The sequence below is a fragment of the Antrostomus carolinensis genome, unplaced genomic scaffold (assembly GCF_000700745.2).
Source record: "Antrostomus carolinensis isolate BGI_N321 unplaced genomic scaffold, ASM70074v2 scaffold4723, whole genome shotgun sequence".
In the NCBI taxonomy this organism is placed as follows: Eukaryota; Metazoa; Chordata; class Aves; order Caprimulgiformes; family Caprimulgidae; genus Antrostomus; species Antrostomus carolinensis.
In genome coordinates, this window is record NW_010303003.1 from 106,175 (window position 1) to 132,417 (window position 26,243).

The 26,243-nt window shown below is 36.9% G+C and overlaps 1 protein-coding gene across 1 annotated transcript in view; it reads right to left on the reverse strand.

The window, feature by feature from the left end:
* Window positions 1-15,014, reverse strand: part of ADGRL2 (adhesion G protein-coupled receptor L2) — a gene marked incomplete at its 3' end in the record, with an annotated part of 119,648 nt that extends 104,634 nt beyond the window's left edge. The window contains exon 1 of the mRNA XM_029084002.1: window positions 14,455-15,014. Coding sequence (XP_028939835.1) covers window positions 14,455-14,527 — 73 coding nt within the window. The remainder of the gene's footprint in view (window positions 1-14,454) is intronic.
* Window positions 15,015-26,243: the final 11,229 nt, after the last annotated feature.

Consider the following 26,243-nt stretch of genomic DNA (forward strand, 5'->3'; position numbering starts at 1 on the left):
GAAAGAGAGGAAAAGAGAGATATGTATGGATTTGTTTTCACAGAACCATATGAGAATTAACCTTGGAAACAACCTGAGATACTTTAAAATAGGATTTGGGATTGACACTGATGTTTTTTGAATACACTTAAGACCACTATTTTTAAACACAAATTATAATTTAGCAGCATGAACTCAACATGAGTACATCAAGAGACAGTAGGAGTCATTTTCAAGCTAGTTAAAAAAATCCTGATGATTTGCTAGATTCTGTAATTATAACTTAACTATGTATTAGAATATTTATTAATACTTTATAACTGGTTTTAAAGAGCACATCATTAGTAAGTAAATTTTCTCCATCAGGATTCCAAACTCTGCTCTGAGTTTTTCAAAGGTATTGACATGCATCAGGCTTTTTTTTTTTTTTTTTGCTTTGGGTTGTTTTTTGTGGATATTTCTTTCCTTGGTTTTGTTTGTGTGGTGGGTTTTTTTTAATTAACAAGTTGCTATATAACAACTCATGAGTGCTAGTAAATATTAACTTGCAAACTAGAGGCAAGAAATAAAACAAGCATGAAGGAACAACTACTAATAAAATTGTCTTGGGCATACATGCATAACTGAGAAGCTCAAGTGAACATCATGAATTTTGGACTATATAGAATGCCTGAGAATGGAAACTGTAATTCTTATGAGAAGTGTGGAAAAATGCAAAGAGAAATCATAAAGAGACAGATGTTGCACTTACTCACAGTAAGGAATGTATCTATTATATACACAGCATTAAAGAAACCTAAAAAGGCAACTAGATGACATCAACACTTCTGAAGTTTCTTTGGGTTTATTTTAATAAGTATCAGGTAAAGGGAGGCATAATTTAGCTGTCTGAATTACTGGATTATGAATTAAAAGGCTCTTTTTACTATTCCATACTCAAACCACAGTAATATTAAGCATAAGACTGTAATATGAATTCTTAAAGAATGAGAAAATATTATCAGTTCCACAAGTGTTTAAGTCTAGCCCAAAAAGAACATGTAAAGCAAATGCTTCGTAAAGCCTGCCTTTTTGTATAAATGACAGATCAAAGACGTACTAGTAAAATTATATAATCCTGTTAAACTGGATCCTGGAAAAGGAGTACTGAAAGGCAATTTAGACTCTACCACTTCCTTAAACCACCACATTCTATTTATTTTGACTTGCAGGTCCTTGCAAAACTCCTCCTGGCGTGTACATACTTTCCTTTCTGCTGAAATCACAGGACAGGACAATCAGGTTTGTTATCAAAAAACCCCAACATAACAAACACATGCACATATTTTTCTTGGGCTGAGGAACAGTAGTCTTCTGCTTTTCACACTGACAAATTTTATAAAGACAGAAAAATTATCTCAAACTTGTATTCTGTTTTTTACTGAAGACTAAAAGAACCCCAAATAAACAAAAAACCCCTCCCCTACACAGATGGATAGAGATTTCTCACGTTTTGAACACTGTATTGTCACCACAGGACCACCTGCAATCCTGCACTGTCCAGATAGGTGTTCTCAAAAACACCTGGGTAAGCTGCTTGCCCAAGGACTATGTACTGGAGATAAGATAAGGTAATTAGCAAATGAAACTATTCCTAGCACCACTCTTTCAACATTAAGTGCAGAGCTGCAGCAGCAAGCTGGCACCTGGTAGAGGGAAATGCTAGATGTGATCATTTCAATTTACACATTCAGCACTACATCCCATATGCTTGTCAATGCGAAAGTGTCAGTGATAACAGAGACACCCTAAGAAAATGCTCTGTTGAAATGCTGACATGAAGTTTTTATGTATGAAGCAGACCCTCTCCTCTGGACCATCTGGAACTTCTTCCTTTTCTCATGGGGCATGTTTTGGCCATAAAATCTTTTCATTAAAAAAAAAAAAAAAAAATTCAAAATTAAGTTTGACTTTAAAGAGAAAATTTTAAGCCCTTAAACATCCATAAACCAAGTTTATATGTCCAAGTATCATTCATATAAACACACTACTTGTTCAGCAAGAAGGAAAAACTGCTGAGTAGAAAAAGTTTGCTGCAATTAGAGACAGTGAAATTTATAACTGTGCTGCAAAATTAAAGTATCTAGCACAATGACTTGTATCACTAAATAAAGTTAACCAACTGGCAAAATATGACCATTTTTGTCTCCTGACTCTGTGATATATTTTTCCATGTCTATGTTCTGTGCACATCTTAAGCTCCCAGGTGTTTTTCCAAAACATTTTCCAATGATTTCATAACCAGAAATTCTTTAAGCACAACAAAAGTAGGAAGCCTACTTTTGTGTGAGAAGTGACGAATTTGCTGAATTAGATGACCAACTAAGGCTAAGGAAGACAATGCAGAGAAGATGAATGATTTCCTCTGCACAGCTGAGGTTTGTGAGGTGGCATAGATCATCAGAAAAGGATGGTGGAGAGGCCAGAGGGAGAGAAACAGGATGACAAAGTTTACAAGGCAACCGTGTATATTCCTTAAATGATCCGGAAATGGGGTGAGAAGAGAGACAGAGAAACCTGCTTCACGATAATGTCTTTAAAAAGTAAAGTCTACAAAAGGCAAGGAGATTCACGACCATAGTAATGCCCTCCAAAACCTAAAAATACAAGTTAGGATATTTTAAAAAAATATTTAATTAAGCAATGAGTCAGGATATATCTACCAGGACTCTGTAACTGGATAATTAAGAAATGTCCACTGTAAGCAGGCCACTTTGTGCATTTTAGTATTTTGCCACCTTCCTCTGAAGATTCCAATACTGACTACTAGTGAAAAAAAAAATCTGAACTAGAAAAAACAAGATACAATGAGGCAATTTACAGTTCCTATAGAAGTGTTTTCAATCTTAAAATCCCTAAAGCACCTTTAAAAGGACTAGCTTATCTGGGAAATGAGTCCTTCAGAAAAATCTTTTTTCCCTCTTCAGGACAAAATTCAGATGCAACTCTGACACCTACCTAACCCCACCCTTATAAAGCCACAAAGAGAGTCTTCATATTTGCACTTTTAAACACTTGCAGACAATTTGGGATATCCTTCACCAGCTTCATAACTGAATCAAGGAGATTCAGGCTCTAGATACTCTAACTTTAGATGACAGTCACATAAATTAGCCTTAATCATATTAAGAGTCAAACTGGTACTATATTATAACAAAGAACATTTTAGACCTGTTTTCTCTCCTGAAAATAAAATGCCCATTCATCTGGCACAGTGGTTGCCCAAGCTCCAGCAGACACACAGATCTTGCTATTTTTTTCATCTACTTAAGGGCTGGAGCACTCAGACAGCTGTACCACGACCTACACCTCTCCCACTTGTCAAATGCCTGGGTGACACGGTTCAGAGAGGTGACTGGGGGAAACATCTTCATAACAAAAAGACTGTCTCCTCCCAGTCCTGCTCCCTGTATCAGTCCACCACAGGGCTACCACACGGCTGCCAAAGCCAGCACAAGGGAGCTGATGTGGTGACAGAGCAGGATTCATCGCTCCCCACCACCATCACATGAAAATATCACAGCTCAGCGTTATGTGGCTCACCCCACTGATGTGCACATACCCAGCAGCACAGCCGTGCCTGACCTCCGTGACACCGGCTCCAGGGACAGGTGCAGATGTCCTCCTGCACAGGTGCATGGAGGGCACCCACAGCCTTGCCCTTGACCATCTTCCAAAGGCATACTGCCTACTGCAAACATCTTCTGATAATTAAATCGTAATACTTTCACTTTGGAAAGCAAACACCTGACACGGAGAAGCTGTGCATATCTCCACATGCTCCAGAGACTTTCCTAAATAACTGTCAGCAGTACTAATTGAAAGTGGGTAGTGTTAATATGTTAACAGCAGACATATGATCAAAAATACATGAAAAAATTGGAATTTGTCAGGGGAGAGGGAAGAAATGCATGTGGATCTATTATTGTGTGAAATTTTTTTTAACTATTTATTTGGGATCTAATTTAGAAATTACTGTTACACATTCTAACCATATGCTTCGTAGGCAGGTTTTCCCCCCAACCCTCGCTCCTAAACAGCATCAAAGTCTTACACCGACCTCACTGGAGGTACTTCATGTTCTGATCTCCTAAACACACCATACACAGAAAACAACTGCAGTGCTTCTCTTAAAATCTCTGACTATAAGGTCTAGGTGTGTATTCAAATGACACAGGCAAATCGGACAGCCCTGAAAACAGACTTAGCACTTTAGGTTGCAAATGTGCTATTGTGCTGTCTATTCTCCTGAGTCACCAGAATAAGCATTCTTGTAACCTTCAATACTCTGGTTGAGGAAAACAAAAAAGGTGAGTGCGAAAAACCCAGAGAAAAAACAAAAAAAGCATTCTAAGTCTAGGGATGTTAGCCTACCATCATCAAAAGGAGACACCTACCTATGCTGCAGATCTCATTTAGGAAGCATGACCATATAAATGCTCAAAGAATAAAAATGAAATTTAGCTGAGCATATATGTATACATTGTTAAAAAAAAAATATATATATATAAAAATACTCAGTTTTAAGCTCCAACTATGCAGGTAATTTGTTCAAAAATTAATTCCCAATGGAGGGTATACATTTGTGTGGGTAATACAAACAGAAATTGATTCCAGAGTCTTTTATTCCAATACTCCTTTCACCTCTAATATGACTAGGTTATTAAGGACGTACTATTATTAAGGACGTAGCATAATTGAGACTTATTTTTCATGGAACAGCAATTTTAGATAAATGGGATACTGGCAATGAGGAGTTTTATGTCTAAAAATGCTTTCACGTCCAAAGCATGAAATATCAGGCAGTAAACATAGCATGTTTTGCCTAGTTAAATGGTTAACTGGCATAAATAAATAAATTATCTTTTTGACAACTAAATTTTTAGTTAACAAGCTTCTAGGAAAAGTCACACCTCATGAAGACCAAACTAAGGTACTACAACGTTAACTGCCTTTTTTTTGATAAATCTATTGTTAATACAAGAATTGACTCGCTTGTGAGTGGTTAACTAACGCTACATTATCAAGATATGAACGTTTTGAAATGTATCTCCCCCCTCCCCAGCCCCATTACAATCTGATCCCTTACTCCAAATGGAAATGGGATCAAGAGAATAAATTTTGGTCAAGTCGCAATCATTCATACCGTGAACAAAGATTTTCTTTAGTAAATTTTTTCCCTATTACTGTCCCCAGATTTTTTTTTTTTAAATCAGCACGATAAAAAAAAAAAAAAAAAAAAAAGAATTAAAAAGAAGTCTGTTACAAATGGCATTAACATGATGACAAATATAATACCAAATATTCAGAAATTCTCTATTCATACTTCAAAAAACCTTTTGTAAAAAGAAGGCAACATAAAATGCTGTTAAAATGTATCCACTACTAATCCAAGCACTAGAAAATAATGCATCGAAGAGGTAAGGTTACATATTATAACTGGTGGTGTTGCCATGACTGAGTTGGGACTCTGCTGATTTAACAGTGAAATTCAAAATAACTTATTCAGCAAATTAATTGTGATACTGTTATATATAATACATATAACAAAATAATTGTTATATTACTAGATTACAATGTTAACTGGTAAATAAAACACTAGTGGTTAGATGCATTTCTCAACCGTTTCTCTGTCGGCTCTTGGTTTACACTCCAGAACAAAACAGTGTATATTACAAACCCTTCAAGACAGTTTACATATGGATGACTTCCAGACTTTCGTAATCTGAGTTTTTAAAAATGTATTCGCACAGATGCTTTTTTATATACAAAGAGAGAGAGAGAGAGATATCTTTACACTAGTATAAAGATATAGAAGATTTAAAGTTTTTAATTACTAAGCAGGATTTGAATTGAAGGCCTAAACCATTTTATGCATGATATGCTATACTCTTTTTTTTTCTTTTTTTTTTTTTCCCCCCAGCTGGTACATTAATACATGAAATGATGTTCTGTGGACTCTATCCACCTTTACAAGTAATAACCCACATCACAAACCACCGGTTTGCCCTCTAGTACTTTCCACGCTTCACTCTTCACGCATGCCAGCTTCATCTGTTGCAAATTAAATGATGCAAAAGCGTAAGCAGCAAACTGTTCATTTTTGTTTACTAAAAGCATATTTATCTTAAGCCACTAAAAAGCATGATCAGTTCTAAACCACAAACCCACATTTTTCCAACAGTCTTTCAATAAATATTAACAATAGCCCAGAAAAAAATCCCAGTTCTATTCTTAAAGTAACATTTTATAAACTAAAAACCAAACCAAAACAAAAGACAAAATATTAAAGGCAATCCGAAAGCCTAAGTTAGAGAAAAGAACTGGGGCAGCTCAACAGGGAGAAAAAGGATAAATTAATGTGAAATACTGTGGAAGGGAGATCAAGTCACACGCATAGTCAAACAGGATTAGTGGTGAACAGGCAAATCCAACTGAAGCTCACTAGAAAGATGAATAAAGCAGAAGTGATATGAAATAGCGCCCAAGTCTTTCAAAAGCAAACATTTCTCATTGCTTTTCCAACTAAAAATGCAGCAGAATCTAGTTTCAGTGTCAACTACCTCTTAGATTTCCTAAATGAATTACTGAATTCAAATTTAACAGTAAAATTGCTCAAACGGCACCTTGCATTAATTGTACTTTCTGCTGGAATGGAACAAAACTACCTAACTCCTGAGAGAGACATCAAAATCCCCGAAAGGGAGAACACAAAAGCCAGCTCTCCTTCCATCATCACGATCCCTCATAAAACTCGCCGAGTGTTGTATCCAACAACTGAAAGTTATGTGGTCCCCCTGGGTTTCTCACATGTATGTGTTGCTCAGGCAACAGATGAAAAAAATTCATTTTGCTTCCCAACTAGTCTCTCCCACACACATTTTATACACTGAGAAAACATCAGTGATTATTATACTAGTATAAATCGAGAAAACAAAAAGAAGGAAACATTTCCAACCACCTGGACTGGTCCAAGTTCAGGGAAAAAAAAAGGGAAATCTTCCCATCACTGCCAACATGCTCACGTACGTTTACACTGGTTGCCTTAATGTCACCGGATGAATCGTCTCCGGTGACGACTGAAAGGATCTCATGTCCTAATTGAAAGGACCAGGAATCAAGCTAACATTCATAAAACTCGTAGTTCTTTACACTTCAAAAGAAAGTCAGGAGATAGGGATTACAGAAACACAAAGAGCACAACTGGGTTTTGAAAGCCAGTGGAGTAGTTCAAGACTCTTCCTGGAAGCCCAGGAATTTGGGACACCTTCAAGCAACATAATTTTTTCAGCTCCTATCTACCAGAAAGAACTGCATATTCAATTTATCATATGATGTCTTTGGACTTGAGGTATAGCTCATTTACAGAATCACCCATACAAAATTTATCCTGTGTTTAAAATGTAAAAAAATTAGTATTCCTGAAAAAAAAAAATGAATGACTGGAAAAATATCCAGTGTTCACGCATCTCATTTGAAATGTCAATCCAAACAAACCATCAATTGATAAACTAGTACTATCTATAGGAATGAGTAAAATTGGAGCTGTTCCAGCTTTGACAGAATGAAATTTTATCAAATTTCAAGTGATTAGAAATAAAAAACCTGCAGCATGATTCTACCAACGCACTGGCAGACACATAATAAAAACACAGTATATAATAAGGACCATGTAAAACTCAAAGTGCAACAAAATTATTCAGGAACCTTTACTACATATGTATGTGTTTTATTTCCTTATTTTACTTTCCTCTAATTTTATACTTGGACGGTGTACAATACAATGAAGTGCTGCTTTAGAGACATATGATCCAAGTACAAAGTCATATAATAAACAAAAAAGATAATCAGAGAGAGCAACTATAAATATTCTTCAGCCAATGTTGATGAGTAAATATGATACTAATTAACCACTGTAAAAGGCCAGACGATTTTTAAGTGTCTTTTCCATGAAGGTTACTGTATACATATATACAACTGCATAACAACATGTTGGTAGTGCCTATACTATTAAGTGCATTTATGATGACAGTATGGATGGACAATAAGCAAAGAACTTTCCCCTTTGAATAATTTTAACTCTTCTTCCTCACATAACAAAACTGGCAATGCTATCACAAACACAGAAGAGGGCACATACATGAAATATATATTAGAGCTGTTTGTAGAAGTCCTTTTTCTGTAGTGCTTTTGTCCTACAAACACTTGCTGCTATTATGACACCCCTACAACACACAATTAGCACAAAATGTATTACTTTTCTATACCATTTACTCACAGAGGTGGACCATGAACATTAATGGATCTTCCTGCAAGTATAAAACCCATTCTGTGCTTGCAGAACTTGGCAATGAATATTAAATCTAAAATCATTATACTTCATGATAATTTTTATAAACTGATTATAAGCATAATAAATGTAATAAGAAAGCCAGTGCTAAGGCATTCACTGATTTCAGATGCTTCAGGCAGTTATACTTCCATGACACTATGACCTAAAAGTACAATATAAAGACAGACTATGGCCTTAAAGTTATATGAAAAAAATCTTGTTACTAAGACAAATAGTATTCTTCAACTTGACAGAAAACTGAAATGAAAATAAACACTTTTAAAATACAACTGTTAATTAAAAAAATTATATATTTTTTTCCATATTTAGTAATAAAACACTAATGAAGAATATTCGTTTTTTAAAAGCCATGTACATCAAAAATTCTGCTACTGTGTTCTTGGAAAGGCACATTACCATAATAAACTAATTAAAATATACACAGATTTATATTCAATGAACGAAAAGCCCCTCAGGCTTCAGTGGTGTCAGTGCAGGTTAGCTGAAAGTGAAGTCAACCCCCTCTCATTGCAGTGGTCAGCTGCATGGCTCGCCTCACCCACCGAGACCCACGTTGGTTATGGCAAGGAAAGACGGTCAACTGAAGTAATAGCTTAGAGGGCTCTGAAAATATAACATCTGCACAACACCCTGTGTTTCTACAGTTTTACAGGGTTCTTTTCTTCCTCTGTATACAGAGCTCAAGAAGTTACAAAAACTCCTCTCATAAAGGAGAATGTTTTTAAGTAACTGAGGAAGAAGACAGTACATCAAAATAGTAATACTATTATCCATCTCATAGTAATAAAACATTTATACTTTTTTCTTTGCTTAAATTACAGGTCCCTTACGCTAACATTTCCTAGCAAATTCTCATATAAATGTTAGTACAGTATTTAAAATGGTTCTTTATGCATTCTTCTACAAGGCTCTTCTACGTTTTAAAATAGTGGTGGGTTTTGCTTTGCTTTCAAAAATGTAATGTTTGAGAATAGGATCCTGCATACCTCACTGCTCAGGGAATATATGAAAGGATATTCACTACCACTATGTTAAAGAATCGCTGGCTTTTCCAGGCAGTCTGTCAGCCTCTATTATCAGGAAAAGCACTTTGAAAGTTTAACAGACATTCTTCTTTAAGAAGAAATTTGGGCTCACTATTCAGATCAATTTCCTTTTTAGAAGATGCATTGGGCCTGCACCTCCCTCAGAAAAGGAAAAAGAGATGTCTCAGATAAGTATGTACCAGAATATCCCAGTGAAAAATACCATGCTCTTCCAGGAAATAAAATAGGACTCAGTGCAGCAGCTGATTTCTGCAGAAATCAAATTGCTCCCTTCACACAGGTAGGTTCTTCTGCATAATCTGCATTAACCAATTAAGAAAAAACATTTGCTAATCATAAAACACGTTAGGTATACATAATAAAAATGAAGATATTATTGGAAGGCTTATTAGAGTGACCCTCCAAAGGGCAGGCAATAATTGGCTGGCCTTTGTACATAGGGTGTGCTTATGGATGCTTTGCAATCTCTGTTAAACCAAGTAGTTGCTTACTAACTGTGCTTCACAGAGCTCTCACTGTGATGAATTCCCCGGCTAGAAATTAAATTAGTGCTCCTACTTGGCTCTTGCATGACTCTGTAATGGCTTTCACCCCTTGTAGAACTTAAATCCACTAATTAACAGAAGTTGATTTCCTCTTAAGTCCACAGTACAATATATTTTTAACTTTTATTCTGAGCAAAATCCTACTAATACTTCCTAGCAAATGTGTAGGAAAACCAACGTGCTTCTAAAGTTTGTTGAGTACCTGTGCCACATGCCTTAGACACTGTAAGTCTGAGTGGCTTGGCAGGAGGCTGAAGAGCTAAAGCAATACACTAAAATACCAAAAAGCTTTGTAGTGGCCCAATCTACATTATCTGTATGTAGTACGTCTTTTCTTTAGTAGATGCACTAACACTGGATACAGACTTAAAACTGCTTCCAATTTAACACTCAGCTCCTTGTCTGGCTTAAGTGGCATTTACAGGAATTTATATTTCTCAGTGTAATGTTAATTAAAATGTATATTCAGAGCCAAAGACAGGCTGGACTTTTTTTTTTAATATTAATGCCATTTTGAAAAACAGAATTAAATAGGTAATGAAAACATGATGCTTCTTCCTTTGGACAAAGTGTACATAATAACTCATAGTAAAAGAATTAAAATTGTATTAAACCTTGATTAAAATAAAATGTAAGCAAAGAAAATCATTTCAGTGCTTCCCAACCACTTGTGCTTCTCAAGCAGCATAAGAGAATAAAAACAAAAGGTATCTAAAGCAAGTAAAAAAGGTGGACTTTGTAAGTAAGATAAAGCTTAAAATATCAAAACTTCAACAGTCCAAAAACCAATCTTAAACAGAATATTTAGCTCTGACATCTTTTTTTCATATGCATATTAGTGTATCTGTCTTAACCTGCTTGAAGAGAAACCAATAATATGTATAATAAGCTTTTTACTCTGCTTTGCTATGGAAACAAGGCATGTGTGATTTCACTCTGACTTTCTGTATTTTTTCAGATAATTTTTAACTTGTTGGATGATTTCATCTAATTAGGAAGGGGAAAACAAAAAAGAAAAAAGTGGTGGTGTTAAAAGTAATTAATTTCCTACAGTTCATAGGAAATAGGAAAGTAAAGGTGCAGGACTCAACAGTATGGGACTGACAAGAGGATGAACCCCCTCAGTCTGCAAGACCAGAGCCTGGATGGCGTGGGATGGGGAAGGACTCCAGCCCAGCTGCAGTGGGAGCTCCTGTCTCCCCCAGGAAACCTGCCACATAGCCAGGTCAGGCTTCACACAGCTACCTGTGTAACTCTCATTCAAACTACTTTCCAAGATAGTTCTTTCAGTCTGTCTTTTGAAATAAAATCACAGTTTTAAAGACTTATCTGTAGTAGAATATGCTAGAAAAAGGGACAGAAAAATAACTTCTGAAATGACACTAATATTCAAGCTCATTACTTCAGCTTTTCATTCCTTTTTCCTGCTGCTCATTTTTTCCTTATTTAGGGCTGCCTGCTTCCTGTTGATCTTAATAACAACGTTTTTCAAGCCTCTATACAACATTAGTGACCTGCTGTTGATCAGTGTACCAGCAGTATAGAATAACTCAGTGCAGTTTTCCCTCCAGCTGCCAGCACTCATCCATTCCAGGTTCATTTTACCTGAAGGAATGGACTGCTTCAAAAGCAACCCCACCTGGACTGCTCTGGTCAGGAAGAACAAAGCAAAACCAAGACCTTCTTAACTGAAGATTATTCCTATTTGGATAGGTAACATTAAAATAAAACTGCAGCCTTCATGTAACTGTGCAACTGCTTGCAAATTCCCATGCGAGTTAAAGTTAAGGCACTGTGAGAGCAATGAAGTCTTTATCTTGATTGGAAAAATGTTTCATTATATGAACAAATGAACCACTTGTCCACACCCAGGATCTTTTCTTCCCCCTCTCTCTCTGTTTAACTGTGCAGAAACATTAAAATATAACAGCAGGGAATTCAGTCAGATTTCATTTCCCCTACCAACTGCAACAACCTGCCTATACACATAAGATTTCCTTTAAAAACCCTAAATTCCAAGCAAGAGTATTAAAGATTTTCTTATTTCTATCAAAAGTTAGATGCTCTTATTTTAACCTCTGTTCATGTTCATACTTCGAGGCATGAAGTGCTACTAAAGCACGTTACACTTGGCATCTCTTATTACTGAAGCAGAAGGCAATGTAATCTTGTGAGAAAGTGTAATAATGCAGTATTCATTTTGCTTCTGTGGCTGGAAGCCAACTCTATATTAATATTCATTTCCAGTATACAGAGCCACAATATTTCATTTATTTTAAGAATTTACAATTAATTTGGTATGATTCTGTTATCTGCTCCCAATTTCCTTCCCCGTTTCTTTTAGCTGAAAAAGCAGCTCTTGTATAGACTTTTAAAAAGTAAATTCACAACTGAAACATCGAAAGATTGCTACTGGCTACTAAAAGCAAGAAAAATAGGGACAGAACAAAATGAACTTGAAATATTAGAGATGACAATGAAAATTAGCTTTCTGCAAATGGCAAAAATTCAATCTGCAGAAGTTCTCAGTTGACTTTTTCCTTTCCAAACTCAGCAGATAAAACACATTTTGCAGCATGCTGTTTGCTACTGTAACCAAGCCAGAAGTTGTCTGTCCGCTTTTCCTTTCTGTTTTCAGATATTTTCAATCACCACATAGTATTAAACTGCAAGTAGTCTGGTGAATCTTTGTAAATGTACTAGATATAGAGATTCAAAACAATTACGGTAACAACTAAAACCCTTACTATTTTAAAACTTCAGAAAAATCATAAATAGATGCCTTTACTTCCTACCTCTTTGGTTTCAGCTAGTGCAACCACTTTTGCAGTGTAAGTGCATTTATAATTAACAAAAGTTATTACCTAACCAACCAGTTGTAAGATTTGTAATTCAGTTCTCCTAATATGCATTTACCTTCCTTTCCTGTGAAAGAGCTGAAACGCATTTTATCTTCCAGCTGTTGGCACTTGCTTTCCTATAAAAATGAGATTCTACTCGAGTCCACAGACTCAACAGACACCAAGAGAGCAGTCGGTACAGCAGCTACCAAATCACAAATCCCACCAATGACGAAATCATTCAAGATCTGCAGTGTGCCATAGGAAATGTCAGATTTCTAATATAACCTGGCAATATTTAAGAAAGAGGGGAAGGAGGGAAAACTGACTGTAAAAGCTTTTTAAGTGAAATGAAGACTTCGCCATGTTCAGAAACCCTCAGGAAGACTTCCTGATATATGTGTATGTTCACACAAACATGTGAACAACCTATTCTAGCAAAGCTTGTCTGTCAGTACAACACAAGATTCAAGTCTCAGCCTAGAATAAATGCTTAGGAAATAATGCAGTGAACATGGAAGACTGCACAGAATATTTAAATTTTTAATCTTGGGTTTTGCCATTTTTGGGGACTAGATCCCTTTTGTTGGTATAGATTTGGGAAAGAAGAGAGGGGGAGGCAGAGCGGCTCTCCTGAAGTGTCTCTGAAAATGTAGCCTTAAAATTCAAAGAATTTTGACAAGCTAAGGTAAGTATCTGCTTTAAAAGATGGTGAGATCACACCACAGATGCACCAAAGAAGCCTATATATTATACATCAATTACTGAATAATGTAAAAAGGCATGAAGGTACTACTTTATTACTATACCAGTCTTTTCACCTGCAATCTAGTCAATCAAAATGATTGCACCCAGAAATAGTCTCAAGTTCTATACAAATATATGTGATTAAAAATTCATAAACCATGTTTTCCTGATCATTCATTTGTGTTTCACTATTACTAATTAAAAGGGCCACAAGAACAGCTGGGAAGACAGACTAACTGGATAAAACAGAGTTTATGAAGAAAAGCAGGTAAAGAGTAGATGATAAAATTTTTTTTAAAAAGTTTTTTCCTTCCTCATACCTTTAAGAGCTATGTTAAACACCACATTTGACAGCAGTGAAGTATTTTTCCCTTTTTTAAAAAAAGCAAAAATATTAAGCAGATGCTATTCCTGTATGCCAAGCTTTATTTTCTGAAAATTAACTTGCATAGTTCTAATCTTAATGAAGTGTTTGCCATTTTATTTTCAGCCAGACAAATTAGAAAAGTAAAACAGGTATTTCACTGGCACTGTTTAGTTATTTTAGATCACATTTAACAATCTATACATTGCTTCTAATTGGTTGCACTGAGAAGAGGAAAAAAAAAAGAATAAACTGGAAGAGTCTCAAAATAAGGCACCTACCAATCAAGGATATTAGTACTGTCACTTCAGTTGTCTGAACACTACATTTCAGTTTCAACATACCACACTGTATCAAAACCAAAAAATGTTTTATTTTTTATTAAAAAAGAGAGTAATTTGAATCTTATAAATTAAACCTAGAACGTGCTACAGATACTTTTAGTTTGACATCCTAAAACTTCAATTCATCTAACAGAAATTAATTGTACAGACCATTCATCTCATCTGCAAACCCAAGTGAAAAATAAACTAAAACTTACCTTCAGTACACTGCAGGAAGCTGATAATAAGCAGAAACCAAAAACTTTGCATTCTGCAGCCAGAAGACACCATTATTGATCCCTGTAAGAATTTTCTTTGTATTCCTTAATGAATCCCGTTATAAAAGCCCAGCATCATCGAAACCAGTGGTCTGCATTATTCATCTTCATACCTGGAGAAGCAGAGGATTTAGAAGAAAAGAAGAAAAAAAATCCATGAATAGTTGAACACCAATAATTTGGAATACTAAATTTTACTTGACATGAAGACAGAAATTTTTAATAAAAACTGACAGTACACCTGTACCGTAGCTGGGAATTTGGCAGGTTTGTGGAATGTAATATCTCAAGATCAGTGATCATTAAACAGAATGCCAAATAATGATACATTTTAAAGCTGAAAGTATGAATGTTATTGATGTACTTGCACTAAGACATATTGGGGGGAAAAAAAAAGTTTTCTCTGAATATAAGACATTGGATTTGCAGATGACTAGGCTAAGCTTTTCCCACTCCCCAAATCTGACAAAACCTGCCTTTCTCTACCTTAAAGAACAACAATAAAATTGAATTGAGGGCACTGCCGTATTTCTTAGTGATTCAAACCATGGAGTGGCTGAGAACAACAGAGAAACTCTGCCCAACTGTAAGGCTCTGCAGGTCTCCTCCATGCCACGGCTCTGGCGTTCCCCTCATGCTACACACAGGTCGCTCTCCTCAGATGAGAAGACCTAACAGCAACTTTGCCAACAAAATACTCTAGTGAGGAAGCCTCTTCGTATGACTCTACAGTTTGCCATATTTCCACCCAATAACACCTTCAGAGAAAAGGGAATATACGTAACAGATGAGACTCTCCTGTCCTTAGCCTCTAAGAAATGTGCACGAAACTGCTCCTGTAAACAATGTACCAAAGGAAAAAATCTTAAATTCTTATTGTTTGCATTTGAAAAATATAACTATGGTGATAGAGTGCCATTGCTGTGATAGAAGATTTGACAGCAGAGTGCTCCTTTTTGCTAATGACTTCATTCTCTCATTGGCCAAAATATATCCTCTTCCATATCTCACTGCACAAAGCTTCAGCCACAACTATTACTTTGGAAAGGTACAGAAAAATGAACATCCATATAAAAACAAATTATTTTTAACTACAAAGCTGGCTCTATATATTACAGATATGTGAAACAACTCTGGAAGAATGACTCTCTGAACACTGAGGCAACTGTTAATTCAAAGAGCTGAGTCTGGTGACACATTGGCTTGGTCTCTCTCAAGACCAATAGATAGGAACACGTGGACGTATTCCTGAGATATTTGAAATTAATGTTACTTTAAACACATAAAACAATGAGTATGTAAAAATTTAAGTGGAAGGATCCAAGGGCTACTTATGAGTCTTACAAGTACTGGAGCATGTTGAGGGCTTTAAAAATACATTTACCCTTTTGGCAAGGAGCACTAGAAAGGATGAAGAGCACAAAATGCCAGACAAATAAATTCTATGAACTGCAGATCATTTTCAGAAGTAGAAAGGGACTTCTACATTAATGTTAATATTAATCAATGATAAGTTTGTTCCCTGAGCACACAGACAGTAACAAGACTGACACTCACTTTGTTCCCCAAGGAGAGAAAGATGAGAATTAACAGAAAACATTATGGAATAATTTCTCTGACAATCAATGGAGGTAATGTGACTGTAGCAGAACAGGAGATTATTAAATAGCCAAGTAGGCTTCCTTATTTGTGTGGTGGGTTGACCCTGGCTAGATGCCAGGTGCCCACCAAAGCTGCTCTATCACTCCTTCCTCCTCAACTGGACAAGGGAGAGAAAATACAAAAGTCTTGTCCTTATCTTGTGTGGGACAAGATAAAGACAGGGAGAGATCACTCATCAATTACCATCAAGCGCAAAACAGACTCAACTTGGGAAAATTAGTTTAATTTATTACTAATCAAATCAGGGAAGGGTAATGAGAAATAAAGCCAAATCTTAAAACACGTTCTCTCCACCCCTCCCTTCTTCCCAGGCTTAACTTTACTCCTGAATTCTCTACTCCTTCCTCATGAGCAATGCAGGGGGATGGGGAATAGCAGTTGCAGTCAGTTCATTGCATGTTGTCTCTGCTGCTCCTTCCTCTTCATGAGGATGACTCCTCACACTGTTCCCCTGCTCCAGTGTGGGGTCCCTCCCATGGCAGATAGTTCTCCATTAACTTCTCCTTCCCATGGGCTGCAGTTCTTCACAAACTGCTTCAGTGTGGGTCCCCTCCACGGGGTTCAGTCCTTCAGGAATGGACTGCTCCAGCGTGGGTCCCCCATGGAGTCACAAGTCCTGTCAGCAAACCTGCTCCAGAGTGGGCTCCTTTCTCCACAGGTCTGCAGGTCCTGCCAGGAACCTGGTCCAGTGCAGGCCACCCATGGGAACCAGCATCCACCTACCCATGCTGGATATCTGATCCATTATGGACCTCCCTGTGCTGCAGGAAGACAGCCTGCCTCACACAGTCTTCACGACACATTGCAGGGGAATCTCTGCTCTGGTACCTAGAGTACCTCCTCCTCCTCCTTCTTCACTGACCTTGGTGCCTGCAAGGGTTGTTTCTCTCATATATTCTCACTCCTCTCTCCAGCTGCAATTGCGCTTATGCAGGTTTTTTTTTCCCCTTCTTAAATATGTTTTCACAGATGCACTACCACTGTCGCTGATGGGCTTGGGCTTGGCCAGCAGTGGGTCTGTCTTTGAGATGTCTGATGTTGCCTCCATAGAATAAGGGGGCTGCTTCTCTCATATTTTTGTCAGCATTTGTCAGCTGCTCAGTATTTTTCACTCTTTCTGAAATACATTATAACAGAGGCACCACCAGCATTGCTGATGGGCTCAGCTTTGGGCAACAGTGGGTCAGTTTTGGAGCCAGCTGGCACTGGCTTTGTCTGACACAGGGGAAGCTTCTGGCAACTTCTCATAGAAGCCACCCCTGTAGCCCTGTCGCTACCAAAACCTTACCACACACACCCAATATAACTTTGCTCCTCTTCAAGAGAAGTGACACCTCTTTGGTGTGGGCATCCCTCTCACACAAGTGTGTTTGTGATTTCTCACACAGGGAAATGAAAGAGATGTGGCATCTGAGGGAAACTGATTTTATGTCTATTTATACATAAAACCAAACCCTTTTTCCAATTTCCAACTACAGATAGATGCTCTTCAATCACGGGCGCTTTTATCTGCACATATTTCAACAAAGAACATGCAATAGCAAACAGCGTGCTTCAGAGCGGGACAGCCAGACTGGCACAGACCCATGTGCCTAGAGGTAAAAGATGTGCCCTCAATTTACAGGGCAATACACCAGCTGCTACAGGACAACTCAGAAGCAGTTGTAAAGAGACCGTCATATTGTACCTCTAGATCTTTCACACTAGGCTGAGAGTGTTCTGCAACTAACTAACTAACTAAATAAATAAATAAATAAATAAAACTAAAAATCCACAGAGGATGCATTGCATTTCAGCAGAAATTACAATTGCAAAGGAGCTCCAGCTGAATAAAGAAAAAATTGCCACCGTGATATATCAAAAAACAAAACAAAACAAACAAAAAACCCAACCCTGGAGATAGTGCAGCTAAAAGCTTGGGAAGAGCTTAGATTAATTTTTTACCTGTAGCACCCAAAGGAAAAATCATAAAACTACTTCACAGACGCTACAGACTATCAGTATAACTTCAGTAAACAGTCAGAATAATCCAAGGGACTAGATGAGGAACAATAATGGCAAAAAGTGAAATTAAGTTAGCCTGCTGATTGCTCCCAGTCTGCCCAGAAGATTCTGACTTTCTCAGACTCAAGTTTTATCATTATTTCCATAATGTATCACTGCACACTCAGATTTTGAGACATCTTCCTTCACCTTCAATTGGACAGTGACATACCTGTGCTTTATCATCCTTAAACTCATTTTTTCTTCGTAGTCTTTTCTTAAACTGGAGAGGGAAAGGGTTGTTTTAAAAACAAAAATAACAACCAGAGCACCACTTACAGTACCCAATACATCTCTCTAGGAAACAGCTGCAAAATTTATGGCAGATTTTTTTTTCCTTTTTTTAAATCAAGTAAGAGTTCCTGACTTTGTAAACTGACTTATTTTAACTATTTTAATAAGAAATCATTGTTTCTGAAAGTATATTGATGTTTTTGTGATAAAAAAAACAGCAGAAACTGTTCAACTAAGAATAAATGCAAAATATTTTAAGGACAAATTTAAGTGCTTTGTGCAATATATTGTTCTCTGTAGATTGCTGTAGCCTACAGACATAGAATTTAACTCAGTGTGCTGCTGCAAAAAGAATTCAAAATAAACTATCCAGTCCCTACCAGATTATCAGTAACATATGCTTTCCTAAGAAACCAAGAAAAAATTCAACAGTGTTTGAAAACTGATGCAATAGAGTCTGTTTTTTTTTTTCTTTCTTCTCTTTTGAATAAAAATCAAAAGCTTCACAGTGAACAATTTTTAATGCAACCTATATATTTAAGAAACTGTTTGGCTCCAAGTAAAAGAATGGTGCAGTCCTGAACAAACTATTCATCACCATAACAAAAGCTAATCCTGAAAAAGGTACCCAGACATGAGCTGGAGCCAGAGAGTACTCCAGCTACAGACACTGCCGTCAGCCTGTCCTTCTGACCATCCATCTATCAGCCTCACGGAGACTGTCAGTGGCATCTCACAACAACAACAAATCCCAAACCAAACAAGTAGGACCAGGAAAAGGCATATTAAGTTACATCTTTGTAAACAGAAAAAGGAGACCACGGCGAGTGGCTGTCCTGCACAAATAAGTTATTTCCCCTTAGACCTTAATAAACCTTTTCTCTGGATCACTGACTGCTTGGGCTTATGGGTGGGGCAGAGAGAAACCCCCTAGAGCAAAAGGTTGCTTGAATTTCAGAGTGCAATAAAAACTGCCCAGAAAATTTCAGTTGTAACTTAAATTTGTACCTCTGGGCCATACTGCAGTCTCTTGCAGAAAAAAAAAAAAACCACCAAACCTCCACTGGAAACAGAGTGGTTCACCTTGTCAAGTTTCTTTGCATATGTGCTGTTAAAGGACAATAGATCAGTAAGGGAAATGTTAATGTTCAAACCTGTACACTGCAAAGGTATTAGGCATCTCTTCATACTGTACTCATAAGCTGTGCTCCAAGCCCTGAATATCTTACTGCCCCTGCCTTGCTTCCCTGTTCTTCTGTACTTCTGAAACTTCTTACAGATGGAACACGACCGCTGCAGAATACGAGCCACTGCTGGCTGTCCCTCTCCCTGCAACATTGCCCAAGAGCACCTCAGAGGTAAGAGAAAGCTGCTCCAAGCATGCTCCTTGAAATACTTTCATCTTTGAAGAGCAAGATCTCTAAAGGACTGCTGCATCCTGACACTATTCTGTTTAACCTTCCCAAGGTTTTATTTTCAAACGCCAAAGAGGGGTCTTTTAAGAGCTTCCAGACAACTGACACAGCATGCTCAAGAGCTGCTTTTCCCCTTCTGTTCCATCCAGCTTTTCAGTCAATTAAGACGGAAGAGAATGCAGAGATCTTTCCAGCTAAGCAAGGATGTTTTTCTTTAGCTCAAAGTCTTTCAGACTAACACTGAAGTATTTCACAACATAGTGATTTTACAAATCATCTTAGAAACACTGCAAAGCACTTGCAACCTCAGTCAAGCTTTAACATCTCTATTACAGAAGTAAAATTTACACTAACTTTACAGACAATGAGACACAGAGAGGTAAGGAACATTAGCCATAGCTGCACAGCTCATACGCACCGAGGAACCAGCAAGACTCAGGCAATCCTTCTTATAAATCCTGTATGACCTACCTTGCCACACACACAGCACCCCCACTGCCTTTCATAACCCAGTTTATGAAACTAAGTAACTCTGTAATATAGCTGAGACACTGCAGAGGAAAGGAGGGGGAAGAGAAGGCAAGGGTGAGTAGATATATATTCACACAATAAAATAGACTACTTAGTCCCCTGAGAAATCACGTGTCCACGTGCTTTCCCATCATGAGGCTTTCCCAATTTTAAAAAAGTTAAACTTCCTATAATCTGTAACATAAGAATTTAATTAGTGCAGTGTGATTAGTAAAAATGTCTAAGCCACATTAGTAAAATACCAGAATGAGACTAATACTGTCCATGATCCAAGAACTACAGTTTTATATGTATCTGCAATGAGACCCAGCTCTAGTTTTCAACACTGAACATTTCTTCAGATGCATTCAGTGTTGATTTATTCCTAAATCTTCAGTATGATTATTCAAAAAATTGACTTACATTAATAACTTTGCATTAGTGCTACAGTACTAGATTGTAGAAAATCTTCAAAGTTATGGAATCTTACAAAAAATCCTGAAGACAAGGAAGACGCTGCGCTGGTTTAGTTAGCATCCTTTTAATACCTAAGATAAACAATCAACACGTGAACTGTTCTAATTAAACAATTTGCATATTGCAAGAAGAAAGGAAAGGTTAACTCAGCTCTGTCTAAAATTGGTTAATAAAGACTTTTTTCCATTAAAAGCAACTCAATGCTTAAAATGTACCAAAGTCTTATCTTTAATTCTGTATTCAATGTTTCCTATTAGTTGTCACCTTGAACACTAGGATTTCTAACCCAAAACATCTCTTTCCAAGTTGCATGGTAGGAATACAGTATCAGGGAAGGGAATAATACAGTAAGAATAAGACTTGACCAAGGTCATTCAATCTTGCAACAAAAAAAATTACTTCAATGCATTCAGCTGTGCTGTGCTCTGCAGTGACATACCCATGCCCGAGGAACACCTGAAACAGTGTGCTATGAACACGCACTCTAAATTTAGAATGACCACAAAAAAGCTCACTCCAAAATACCAAATCTACCTATGCAAGACGTGACTCTAATCAGTGCACTGACACTACTTTAACAGTGCAACATCACAATTTAGTCCAGCAGTCGACAGATGCTCAGTGGTCTACTGCAATCATTCACAGAGAAAATAAACAGGATTTAAGAGGAAAAGATAAAGATTTTCCTTTTTCATCAGCACTCCAGTTCAGCTTGGCCTCTCTCTTGTGTTTTACAGACATGTTACACAGCGCTCCATTCCCAACAAACCAGCTTTACCCCATCTTGTTAACACAGGATAAAGCCTGGACACTCTAGGGAGTTTTCATTCAATAAGCCAGCAAAGTAAACCTTTGCTAGCACTAATAAGAATGGCTTTTTTTTGGCTCCAGGCATCCTCCTTTTGCCAAGTCTGAATTTCTCTTTTTGCCTTTGCTAAACGCTCAGAATCAAGGGGGAGGACGGGGCGGGGGGGGGGAGTGGAAGGGGTCACTCAATCCTCATTGCAAATCCCCTGTATTTCACCTGAACCGACACCATGCTGTTACATCAGACCACCTTCACTCAAACAGTGCAGGTAAAACCTTTTTAACACTCTTGCCCTCTGTGTCACTACATCTTCCTGGGGTCTCAAAGATAAATCCCCAGCATCCAAAGAAGGGAGGAGGGAAAGCGACGCTGCAAGTCAATTACAACCATTATCAGCTGTAATATCTTAGTGTCATGCTGAGCATGTTAAATATGCTGATCACTTTGGACACCAGAGGCACAGTCTGAGGCTGTTTGCCATTCTCTTCATTAAACTGTAAAACAAATAGCTCTCATTTTCAAACCTACATAGGACAGATTTTATGAACATCAAAAATAAACAAGAAAATAATGAATAGCCATAAAACACACCGAGAACTGTATGACAAACCAAAAGAAGCAATCATAACAGCTGAAGAAAATTCAAAGGCTTTTCAAACTTCTCACAGAATAGAAATCCTCAAAATAAACTATTCATATTAGAAGATATCATTCCTTTCCCTCAAAAAGAAAAACATCACTACACTAACATCAACCAAAGATACTGTAGTCTTGTAACACAGTAAACTGTTTGTTGACAGCCCTGACAAGGCTTTGCAAAGGCCCATATTTCTCAAAGCTGTTATGCCACTTAGCTGATCTCTTTTTTTTTTTTTTTTTCCTCCTATCCAGTGTTTTTTACAGCTGAGAACTTGTTTGAAGTGGAAGTAGAATGAAAAACAAAACAAACAGAAAAGTCCTGGGACTGTGGTCAGACATGTCCGTACCTGTGCAGTGATGTGGTGTTTCTCTAGCTGGCTGCTAAGATTTCAACACACCCAATCTGCTTTATGACCGCTCATCACTGGGCTTAAGCAAGGAAATGAGTTCAGATATGCCTTTCACAGCTGACACACTAAAGTAAGACAACCTCATTAGACCATCACAGAGCCACCAGCAAAACGCCCACAAGCTACTAACGTCCAAAATAAAATAAAGTTATAGGCAAGAGTAGACAAGAACACATTTTTAACCATGCATTTACAGCATTTTTACCCATGCTGTAACAGGGCTAATGGGGGCTGGATAGCCCCGGTACATTGAAACTGCATCCAAACCATGGTCACGGACGGCCGCGGGGCAGCCTTGCCATCTGGTCTTAGCTTGGTAGTACCAATCCCCTGGAAACTACTGCACTTAAGACTTCTTTTCTGGGTATGTGCCAAGGAATATTATCCAAAAGATTCATGAAGGTACTGTGATGGCATCCATTTTAAAGCATCCCATTTTCTACCAGTTGTATTTAAGATCAGTATATGTGGTCTATATTAAATATAAATGATACTGTCCAAGTTTTGAGAACAAGCTTGTGTGGACAGCAAAGTCACTTTTGATTATTCTAAATAATTCTATCAAACCCCTTTGTTCTTACCAGAAAAATACCAACTCCCTAAAAAGTAACTGAAAAATATTTCTCATTTTTAAAAAATCAGAAGCAGGAGGCACATACATATACACACAATGCGCTGTGTGCAATTTGTGGCATATTTTTTGCTTAAAGAGGAATATGGTTCTAATGTTAACATCTGTGAGACCATGGCCTAATCATTGTGCAGTGAAATATGAAACAAAATCAATGATGGCACGTAAGATGTAATCTCTACTGTGTTTGGCTCACTGCACTGAATCCTTGACACATAAATCATTGTTACTAGCCATTCAGTGAATCAATATTCAGATTCCCTCTTGGTCTATACATATGACCACCAAATGAAATAATAATGACCAAAATCTGTCATCTATTAGGTTATCAATAATACCAAAAGGGATTTCTTGGGAGCAATGAGGTAATCTAGGATAAAATATATCACATGAGCATGCAAAGAAATGTGAAAAACCCGTGACTAAATATAGATACAGCAGGAGAAAGCTATTTTTAAACACCTCTTCTTCTATCATATCCTTAAGTATTAAAATTTACCATAACATCACTATAATGCATTTTATGAAAGACCATGTCAATAACGCCTGCCTTTAATTATGTTTTAAAACATGCTGTACTTGAGCATTTTTCTTTTTCTTCTTTCAAATAACCTCTTCTCAAGCTACTACTAGTTTTGTTTCTTTCCTCTGAAGCACAATTAATATTACAGTGATCAGAGAGTAGTATTTTCTTACCAGGAGCCTGATAGTCAGGAGCTTCAGAAGATCACATTTTAGTTCCACTAAAAACCACCACCGACAAACAAACTTCTAAGAGTCATTCCATAAAGCTGTATTTTCCAAACCATACACAAACCATTTAGTTATTAAAAGGTGGTGGATCACCCCTTGCAGAAACACCGGGGAAGGGCTGTGCACTACCATCCTACACTCTGCCGGGTAGAAACTTCACTGAATTTACATAACCCTTTGGAAGACCTTGGCTTGTATATTAAATGCCAAAAAAGAAGCACATGTTGACAGAAGACACATCTTGTAGGTTTACCAATTTTACATACCAGTAGCACATAGAAGACTGAAAACTCAAAAATCATTAAATAAAGGTAAAGAAACTCTGTTTTTCTTCCCTCATAATTGGTTTTTCTCATACACACATTCATGGTGAAAACAAGAACTTAAGGGGTAGGAGCCATATACGACAGTACTGCACAGACAACGCTAACCCTTCCTTGCACCTACACACAAATATATAACTCAATTAGGTAACTATTGCTCACACATCATCAAGAATATGAGAAACATATGCAATAAATACGGTAAATAAATCTTCAGTATCTGTTCAGAAAGGGCCTGATTCTGCAATGAAACAAAGAATTCACTTCTGTTACTGGATGATGGGCTCTGTAAAGATGTACGAGTCACCTAGGCATCTAATGGTGCAACTATAGTTAAGAGTATTTTCTTGTACAATTTAATAAGCAATGAACATTCAGGCGACTATTCTTAACTGTGTGAGGCAGCTGAATGAATACCAGTCATTCATCAGAGCTGTACCACTCCTTTAACTGGGGTGAACTGTGGGCTTTTTTATTTATTCAAACTATAATAGAAAAATACAAAACTATTTCAGTTCAATTTTTATTCCTTTTGTAAAAAGGCTAAGTCAGAAAACTATAATGATTACATTTGGGAGAATTTATGAGCAAGAAGAGCTCTAAATTATAATTCAACAGAAAGGTTCCTTATACTTTTATGTACCACTGTTTAAAACTCTTCTCCCTACCATCTTACATAGTGTTTTCTCTTCCTTTGGGGTGAGGAGGGAGAAAAAAAATGTATTTTTTTAAAAAAAGTATTTTGTAAACAGTAAAGGGCTTTCCCACACACTGTGAAAAGGGAAGTGTGACGCAATACCTTCTATTAAAAAAATAAAATATGGGTTATCTCCAGTATTGCCATGAGCACCACAGCGAGCACTTTGGGACACAGTATCCCTAAATGACTTTCACTCAGAGAATTTTTAAAAATAATGTATACTTTTTAACATATTCAAAAGAATGAACTCTCTTACTGGAGGTGACTGAAAATATTGTATTTCCCATACATTTTAATTTGTTTAAATCATCACAGATTTTACAGCACAGATGAAATTTAAGATACACTTTTAACACATTTTTTAGCAGCAACATGACCTCTGATGTTCCATGGTTTCATCAAGTAGACCAAGAACTCTGTGTCAAGCATTTACAATTTCTTTTAAATAATATAAGTCTTCGTAGCTCAATGTGACAATGACACTACCACTTTGAAAAATATTTTTCTTTAATTATTTTATGATTTTTAATTATAATTTATTTACCCTTTCACAATTACCAATACTTAACGGCCTTTTTTTTTGTATTATTTTACTGAAAATTAAAGAGAATTTTTTTTTAAAAAAAACCCTGCTCTTCATATTTTCTGCTGCAGTTCAAGTACTCTATGTGGAACTAAAAAGAAAAAAAGTAAGTCTGCATTTGCCTATCAACAATATTTGTAAGTGAACAGAGTGAAAAGATTACAAAATTTTAATAAGAACATTATATTATAGTAGCAATAATCTAGGTGTTTTACTGGGAAGTGAAGTGGATTACCGTAAATGAAATTTTAAATGTCCTTTCCATTTTATAGATAACACAAAATTACTCTTTTCATGTCTCCAGCGATAAGGATACATGTGCCACACGTTTAAATAGTGCCTTCACCCTATCCAACCCTGCTCATGAATTAATAATTCAGTGACATTAATACAAGAAGATAAATGATAAAGGGGTTACAGCACCAGGGCCAATGGTACAAATATACTTCTTTCAGAACAGCTAATACCTCTCTGCCAATTACAGTTAGAACTTTTTAACAGTTTTCAATGGCGTTTTTACAATCTAAATAGCAGCTTATGC